The sequence below is a fragment of the Quercus suber genome, unplaced genomic scaffold, assembly GCF_002906115.3.
Source record: "Quercus suber isolate HL8 unplaced genomic scaffold, Cork oak 2.0 scaffold_65, whole genome shotgun sequence".
Classification (NCBI taxonomy): Eukaryota; Viridiplantae; Streptophyta; class Magnoliopsida; order Fagales; family Fagaceae; genus Quercus; species Quercus suber.
Genome location: NW_027069530.1, coordinates 626,007 through 635,702, shown reverse-complemented (window position 1 = coordinate 635,702; position 9,696 = coordinate 626,007). Strand labels below are relative to the sequence as shown.

Sequence of the window (9,696 nt, the reverse complement as noted above, 5' to 3'; positions counted from 1 at the left end):
TTGGTGGATCTACATCTGGGTTTTCTTTTAGGCGAGGATTTAGTCTTTTAGAAACCACATAGCCTATGTTGATTTAAGATTGTTGGACTAAATTATTGTTTAGTTACCAAGAAATTGCATGAAAGGAAAAAAAAAAAATTAAAAATGAAATTCTGCCAATTAAGAAAATTGTGAGAAATTTAGAAGAAAAATTAGTAAAGAAAAGAAAATTATTTTTTAAAGTTGATGTGGTTTTTTTTTTTTGCCACCTAAGCGCTGACATGGCCACTTAAACTTAGACACATCATTATCTGATAGAGTTTTTTAATATTAAATAAGCCAAATGTACAAATTGTTTGCCACATAGGCATTTTTCGTTACTGAGTTAACAACAGAAACCAAATTGACTGTAAATTTACAATAGTAGTGACCAAATTGATTGTACCAAAGCATAAAGACCAAATTGACTGTGACTTCAAAATGTAGGGACCAAAATGGTGTTTTCGCCTTGAATAAAACAAACTCTACATATTGTATAATTTCTCATGCAATACAATAAGACTCGTATATAGTAGAGGTGGCAATTTTTACCTAAACCTATTAACTCACCCATGACCCACTTATTTTGGTAATATTTGGGTTAAATGGACAAGGCACGAATGGGTAATTCAATTAAATAAGTCTTAGTAGGTAATCCAACTGGGTACTCAAGTATCCATCTAAAATTTAAAGTTTAATACATACATATATACATATATATATATATATATATATATATAGAAGGAAGAAGCTACGGTAAACTATTGGGAAATTTAGACCCTAGTTGATAGAATTAACAAGTTTTAAACCCAAGTTGTTAATTAGATTTATTATGAATAAAACTTGTTAAAACAAACAAACATCAATATCATGTCAAAATCATGTAGCGGAATAATAAATAAAACAAGATATGATGACTCAGGAAAATCGATGAAACAAACTAGTTTCACAGTAAAAAACCTGGGGGGAAACCTTCCCGAAAAGCAATCCACTATAGTAAAGAGAAGTTTCAGATCTAGTACAAAACTTTTGTCCCTAGACTCTACAATCCCCGTAGATGAACTCACAGCAGAAACCTTCTACCACTTCAGAACCTCTGAACTCTTCAATATATGAACGCCACCCTTTGATGATGCACGGATCCCAATACGTGACTAACTTCTTTGTACAAATCCCAGTACGTGACTCACTCAATCACCAACTAGAAGAAGATGTTGGCTGCAAAGTTCTTCACTTCATCAATAATGAAGATCAAGAAGCACTTAGTTACAAAACTCTAAGGCGCAAAGACGCAGTAGTTTCTTTCAAAAAGAATAAGGCATCGGTCACCTTTTGCTTGTATTGTCTTATATGACGGTCTCTAAAATAAGTCTTATATAGGTCTAGGGTTGTGAGAAAAAAAACCCTGCACAAATACGAAAGCCTGACCCAAAAATCAGATCTAAAATTCTGATTTCTGTAACCTCGATAGATAGTATCTGTCGAGCTTCATTAAACCTCAATAGATAGCTAGGTGTTGAGAAGTTGTCGAGGGGACAGGAGCTTTCTCGATCGATCCACCAGCTGTTGAGAAGGTGTCGAGATTGTGATAAAAAACATCTTAAGATCTCGACAGATAGCCAGGTGTCGAGGAGATGTCGAGTAGCTATTGAGCTTTAAAATTCAGCACTTTCTCACTTGATTCTTAGACAGATTTGCATGACTTTAACACTTGAACTTGAAACAAGGTTTCTTAAAGTTTCTCACTTGATTCTTAGACAGATTTGCATGACTTTAACACTTGAACTTGAAACAAGGTTTCTTAAAGTATTAAACACATCTTAGATCTACCCAATTACAAGTTGAGTGCGTTTTGTCAAAAGATTAGCCAATTACATAAAGGAATGACATATGTTCTTTAACAAGTGAACCACATATGTCTTAACATAAACCTTAATAAGCTAAACCAGCTGCCACTTCTTCCATCTAATGAGGAGAAATTTTCACACTATGCAGTTTGTTCTTTTGGTTGATTAGCAAAATAAAAGTTTAACTTTAACTTACAATGCAACGACGTGGCATACACTATTAGGGTAGGAGCAATTGCAAAAGAGAGAATTGTTGTATGGTGGCTTCCCTTTTAATTTTGGCGTTAACCAACTTGGGTCATTTATGCATTGTTCCACATTGGTATTCAAGTCTTTCTTTCCCAATTGTTCAGCTATTTCACCGAGGGCTTTCATTGCATGATAAATCAAACTTAATCAATTTCCTTTTAACCTTATACCTTTTTTGTTGGCTTTAGATTTTTTTTTTTTTTTTTCTTTTTGAAAAATAATTACAACATACTGCTAATTCCACAGCTCGAACTCTTTCCTCCCTAGACCTCCAAGCACTTTGTACATGGGGAGGTACTAATTCAACTACAAAGCCTTTAGATTTAATATGGTCAATAGCATTCAAATTCCTTGACCAAGTAATAAATTCAAATAATGTAATATTATGATCATAAAAATATTAATTAAAGTTTAACTTAAAAATGTTATATCCATAACATTTTCACAATAAATCTTAAGTACTAGGTTACTATTAGCTATATGGGTGAACAAAAAAGTAATTTAAGCTGTGGATTTAAATTAGAACCATAAAAACTTATCACCGTAAAACTTGAACCTTGAGATGCACGTTAAAAATTTTAAGAAAGGGAAAAAAAATCCAATTGTAATGCCTCATTAATGAATAAGAAATGAGCTGCCTCAAGCAAATTAAAAGATTTAAGATCAAAATCTTCAAAGTTATCTCAAGGTCTTTTCTTCTCCCACATTTTATTTTGAGCTATGAGAAATTGAATAAGCAATTGGGCTCTTTCATTGGGCCAATTGACTATGGGTACTAAAATGGTTGGGCTAATGAGGTGGCACTGAGTTTGTTAACGCCTTCATTTCAACATAATAGGTTGAGAGGCTTGAATCTCACCTGATACCTTTTAGTATTTCTAATTTAGCTGTTTTGGAAAGTAAGATTTAAACATAATATTGAGGACAAAATTAATTCTACATTTTATTATTAGTATAAGAAAAAAATGACTTAATATATTAAATGGAAAAAAATATTAAAATAGTAAACATAAGACAAATGTAACCTATAATTTGTTTTCCCACGCTTGGTTTCAATTGATTTTTTCATGCCTAGTTTAGAGTTAGTATATGCTTAAGCTATTCATTCATAATTTAAGTTCACTATAAATAGATATTTCGAACAAGTAAAAAATATAAATATTCAATATATAGTCATTCTCTTATGAAGTTCAAACTTCAAAGATTCATATAAATATAAGATATTCACACAAATTACCTGAATACTTAAAAAGTAAAATTAAAAATAAATTAACATAAAAGTATATATCTACGACATGATCATATATTTGAAAATTTTAAAATATTCTATGTAGGCCTTGACTTTCTAAAGATGACGCATGAGTTTTTATTTTTTATTTTTTTTATTAGCTTAAAAGTACCAATATTTATTCTTTCTATCTTAGATTTCATTTTGAAGTATCAAAATATGGGTTGATTGCAAAAGACTTTAAAAAGTATATAACATTGCTGAAGAATTATAAAATTCAACACATTAGTTAGAAAATATTGTGATAATATGTTATGATTTCAAGGTTACATATAAGAATATTTTCCTCAATTACAATAGGAGAGTTAAAAGTTATTTTTATAAAAAGAAGTTTCAATTTTGGAATATTATTTTATTGGCATGATAGTCACTCCACAATTATAAGTATTTGTGAGGTGTGAGGAATAAGGGCTGGGATTCAAATATCTAAAAGAGAGCTTCACACACATATATACTTAGATTAGGTTAGAATAGGTTGTGATGTTGATTTGGGTTTTTGGTCACTGTGGTTGATTAAGTTTGGTTTGGGTTTTTGGTTGGATTGATCATGGTGATTTTTGGTTGGGTGCCAATAGTGTTGTTGTCAGCTGTGGGTGATCTACTAGTGGGTTTTTTGTTGGGTTAATCACAATAAGTTTTTGATTGGGTGTTGGTGGATTATGGTGGTTTTGGGTTTCGATAGTGCATTGGTGATGTGAACTAGTGGGTGATCATGGTGGTTTCAATGGTTGCTATAGGTTGTGGATGATTTTGGTGGTATCATGGGTTATAGGAAAATGAATTTTTATTAGGTTGTACACTATTATGTTAAAAGAAGATGAGATGGAGGGTGTATTGTTAAGTGATGTGTTAAAATAAATAAAGCAGCCTTTTGAGGTGCAAATTAAAGGTCCATTTAGGAACCGCTTATTTTGCTAAAATTGAAAACTTTTTGCTAAAAAAAAAAAAATTGACTTTTGGAGCAATGGAACCCACTTAATAGTGCAATGAAACCCAATTTAAGAGAAAAATAAGCTAAAAAATAAAATAAACTAACTTTTTCTCAAATCCTAAACACAACTTAAATACTAGCCCTGTTTGGTACACCCACTCAAACACATGTTTTCAGTTTTTAAATAACATCACACGTATTTCCACACACTTTTTCACCTATGTTTTCAAACGCATGTTTTTAGTTTTTAAAATATGTACCAAACACTCCCTAAATTTTTTAACATCCCAAATGTGAATACTCTTATCCCCAAAAGATTTGAAAAACATGCAAAAGTAAATCACACATGCAGTGTACGAAGACAAATCAATCACCGTCCATACTAAAGTTGGTGATAAAGGAAAGATTTGAATCCCGTTCCCGGTCTATAGTTAAGCTTCTATTTTTTCTTTTTTTCTTTTTTCATAACACGTTCTATAGTTAAGCTAGTGAAAAAGAGCCTTCAAAAAAAAAAAAAAAAAGCTAGTGCAAAAGAGGGTGAGATTGAGAATTAAAAATTTTAATTTTCAATCTTAACCACAGGTGAGAAAAGTTGAAAAATTAAAAATTAAAATTAAAGTCTGATACTCTCAATCATTGAAAAATTATTGCATCTCCTGAGTCTCAATAGCAGAAGAAAACATGTCGCTGGGATGATATATCATGTTTGAAAAAGACAAAGGTCCATATATCATTTATATATTTTTTTTTCAATATAACTGTCTTTCTCATATCCATGACCAATTCCCTGGCCAACCAAATTTCGGTGGGTTTGTGAGGTTTTTAATATATATATATATATATGTTTTAGATTAAAATTGTGCGCTGTTTAACTTTTCTCAAAAATAAAAAACAAAATTTGACTTGACAAAAAATTGTTAGAGGCTTTCCAAGCTTCCTTATAGAACCCTTTTCTTTTCTTTTTCTTTTTCTTTTTTTTTTAAGAAACAAACACACACTGACACACATACATCTATATAGAACTTAAACTAGTAAAGTAATTAAATAACAATAATCAATTAGAGCAATATATTCAGTGGCGACTCCAGAAATTTTTTTCAGGGTGTTCCTAAAAAATTTTCCCACGAATTTTTTTTTTGGACACATGGTTTTCTTATCAAATATTTGTCTATAATTCTAGCAAAAAAATAAACAATAAACTATAAATTCATTTGAAATATTAATAAAATTATTAATTATTATTGTTTAGTTGTTTCATTAATTTGTTTGTCTTTTATAAACTATAATTTGTTATATTGTTGTTTCATTAATTATAAAATTATTAATTATTATTTAGCCTAACATAGTAACATAATTTAATTTGTTTATATTTTATAATGTATTAATTAATTAAATTATTATTTATTATTTACCCCGCCCCATGCCCCCATTCACATCCCCCAAAATTCAACAGACAAGCTCAATGGCCCATGGCACCAATCACAAGACTAGAACCAATAAAAAAAAAACCAATTTATTGTACCTCACCAACCAAAAGACACCAACACTAAAAGACAATTAATTTATGTCACCAACGCTAGCCCCAACACTAACGGATAACTCCAAAAATAAGGCAAATTTTAATAAAAATTTATAAAGCAAACTAGGCAAAAGCAACAGATAGACAAATGACAATCTGAGTTCAAAGTCTTAGAGAGAGAGAGTGGCAAAAGCAATAGACAAATGACGAGAGAGAGAGAGAGAGAGAGAGAGAGAGTCTGAGTCAGTGTCATTTTTTTCATTCTTCCCTCTTCAAATAAAGAGCAGAGAGACTGAAACAGAGTCATAGAGATGAAATACCTGAGGCGCGGCGCCGTCAGGCACAGTGGCGAGGCGAGGAACTGAGGAAGACCGATCGGGCAGGCGGGGGCCGCACGTCGAGGTAGAGCTTCCGTTTGAATGGGAGATTGAGTTTGAGCCTTTGAGGCCCGATCTGGCGATCTCCTACTCCATTGTCCATTCCGTTGGTTGCGTCTGTGAAGTTTTTGCATCTATGAAGTGTGAAGTGTTTGAAGCCCGATCTAATTTCAGTACATTAGGTTAGGTTTTTTTTTTGGAGAATCTGTGGGTTATTGGGTTTGCTACCATATGTTGGGCTTGATGCTGGGCTTGCTGTGGGCTTGCCGTCTGTTGCTTTTTTTTTTTTTTTTTTTTTGAGAATCCGTGGGCTTGCCTGCTCTGTTAAATTTTTTTTTTTTTTTTCAGATTTTAGTTCAATTTTTTTTGGCTTTTTTTTTTTTTTTTTTTTTGCTTGGATGTAGAACAAATAAAATTTTTGTTTAGGGTGTTCCTAATTGTTTTTTAAAGGGTAAACAAATAAAAAAAATTTAATTATTATATATAATTTTTTTTTTTTCAGTTCAGGGTGTTCTTGGGAACACCTTGAAATGAACGTGGCGTCGCCACTGAATATATTGGATATCAACTATACTGTTTTCGCCTACTCCTTCTAATGTTGACGATTTTTTTTGGCGAAACTACACTATTGGTCCCTGAAGTTTATCTTGTGTGCGCAATTGGTCCATCAAGTTTGAAATAAGTACAATTAGTCCCTTAAGTTTTAAAATTGAGTTGTATTGGTCCTTTTACTAACTTCTGTTAACGGTGTTATTTACGTGAGTAACTTCACAATGACTTGGCATTTTCTTTAATGATGTGGCATATTTTTAATTAAAAAATTACAAACTAAGTGAGAAAAAATTACAAACTAAGCTATGTTTGAATCGATTGATGTGGCTCGCCCAAGAAATGACAAACAGCGGATCAGCGCTGAGCAGCACTGTGTAGCTCGTGACATAGTCAACATGATAGCTTGTGAGAATGCTGAGAGGGTCGAATGTCATGAACTTCTAGGAAAGTGGATTAGGAGACTTTCAATGGCAGGGTTTACTCTATACCCATTGAGTACCTCTGTGACTAACACTGTTAACGATCTATTGAAGCAGCAGTTTCATGTGAATTATAGACTCGAAAGGAGGGATGGGGCTTTTTACCTTAGCTGGCTGCACAGAAAAATGGCAACCTCTTCTGCTTGGAGGTGATGATGATTGCTTAGCAAAAATTCTGTAAATCTTCTTTTTGTATTTCTTTCTACGACTTCTAGAGCATAAGAGATGGTGGTATTTGTNATTAATTAAATTATTATTTATTATTTATTAGTTACTTTCTCTAATTAATTATTAATTAATTAAATTATTGGTTATTAATTATTAGTTGGACTAACACACAACCACACACCCATGTACATTTACCCCGGCCCCATGCCCCCATTCACATCCCCCAAAATTCAACAGACAAGCTCAATGGCCCATGGCACCAATCACAAGACTAGAACCAATAAAAAAAAAACCAATTTATTGTACCTCACCAACCAAAAGACACCAACACTAAAAGACAATTAATTTATGTCACCAACGCTAGCCCCAACACTAACGGATAACTCCAAAAATAAGGCAAATTTTAATAAAAATTTATAAAGCAAACTAGGCAAAAGCAACAGATAGACAAATGACAATCTGAGTTCAAAGTCTTAGAGAGAGAGAGTGGCAAAAGCAATAGACAAATGACGAGAGAGAGAGAGAGAGAGAGAGAGAGAGTCTGAGTCAGTGTCATTTTTTTCATTCTTCCCTCTTCAAATAAAGAGCAGAGAGACTGAAACAGAGTCATAGAGATGAAATACCTGAGGCGCGGCGCCGTCAGGCACAGTGGCGAGGCGAGGAACTGAGGAAGACCGATCGGGCAGGCGGGGGCCGCACGTCGAGGTAGAGCTTCCGTTTGAATGGGAGATTGAGTTTGAGCCTTTGAGGCCCGATCTGGCGATCTCCTACTCCATTGTCCATTCCGTTGGTTGCGTCTGTGAAGTTTTTGCATCTATGAAGTGTGAAGTGTTTGAAGCCCGATCTAATTTCAGTACATTAGGTTAGGTTTTTTTTTTGGAGAATCTGTGGGTTATTGGGTTTGCTACCATATGTTGGGCTTGATGCTGGGCTTGCTGTGGGCTTGCCGTCTGTTGCTTTTTTTTTTTTTTTTTTTTTGAGAATCCGTGGGCTTGCCTGCTCTGTTAAATTTTTTTTTTTTTTTTCAGATTTTAGTTCAATTTTTTTTGGCTTTTTTTTTTTTTTTTTTTTTGCTTGGATGTAGAACAAATAAAATTTTTGTTTAGGGTGTTCCTAATTGTTTTTTAAAGGGTAAACAAATAAAAAAAATTTAATTATTATATATAATTTTTTTTTTTTCAGTTCAGGGTGTTCTTGGGAACACCTTGAAATGAACGTGGCGTCGCCACTGAATATATTGGATATCAACTATACTGTTTTCGCCTACTCCTTCTAATGTTGACGATTTTTTTTGGCGAAACTACACTATTGGTCCCTGAAGTTTATCTTGTGTGCGCAATTGGTCCATCAAGTTTGAAATAAGTACAATTAGTCCCTTAAGTTTTAAAATTGAGTTTCATAGAATTGAGTTATATTAGAGCGTGAAGCTGAGTCTCTAAATTCACTGTACATGTCTACCTAAGAATGAAAGAAAATAGGACTGATTCATACTTGCACTTGATTATGAGAATAGGACAGAAAATATATATTTTTAATTTGGTACCTGTTAATATTTTTTCTCACTTAGTTTGTAATTTTTTAATTAAAAATATGCCACATCATTAAAGAAAATGTCAAGTCATTGTGAAGTTAGCCACGTAAGTAACACTGTTAACAGAAGTTAGTAAAATGACCAATACAACTCAGTTTTAAAACTTAAGGGACTAATTGTGCTCGCTTCAAACTTAAGGGACCAATTGCGCACACAAGATAAACTTCAGGGACCAATAGTGTAGTTTCGCCATTTTTTTTTAACACAGCTGAATGTATAGATGTCCAGTTTGAAAGAACAGATTTGATCCTATGTATGAAGTAAAAATATACAGAAATATTATATAGATAGAAAACAAAGCAAAGAATGTCCTGGCCTTCATCACTATGAATTGTCCCTGCTCCAGGTTGTACTGCCATGCACATAAGTAACAAGAACCCTGTAAAGCTAATGTAAGGAAGAACAAGCCTCGCCATTATTGTTTGCTGTGCCGACTAGCTATTCCACGAGCTCTGTTTGCAGAGTGCAGAAAGTCTGATATGCCATGTATATAGATATACTTGTTAAATGTTAAGGGACCCTATAATTTAAAGAGTAGGGCCCTTAACATTCAATAATTTTTGCTTGCGCTTTCGAATCTTCAATGGTTAGGACTATGTCCCATTCATAAGATAAATGAGATTTCTCCATATTACGAAGCCAACAAAAAGTTAACTTTTAATAAAAAAGCCTTGTTA

The 9,696-nt window shown here is 32.9% G+C and overlaps 1 protein-coding gene across 1 annotated transcript; it reads left to right on the top strand.

The window, feature by feature from the left end:
- Nucleotides 1-7,086: 7,086 nt before the first annotated feature.
- Nucleotides 7,087-7,413, top strand: LOC136067265 (scarecrow-like transcription factor PAT1). Its single transcript, XM_065772863.1, has one exon. It carries the CDS (start codon nt 7,087-7,089, stop codon nt 7,411-7,413), a length of 327 nt encoding a protein of 108 aa, XP_065628935.1.
- Nucleotides 7,414-9,696: the final 2,283 nt, after the last annotated feature.

Bases quoted from the DNA above. Each gene is read 5' to 3' on its own strand.
- LOC136067265 (XM_065772863.1), top strand. From the start codon at position 7,087: ATGTTTGAATCGATTGATGTGGCTCGCCCAAGAAATGACAAACAGCGG.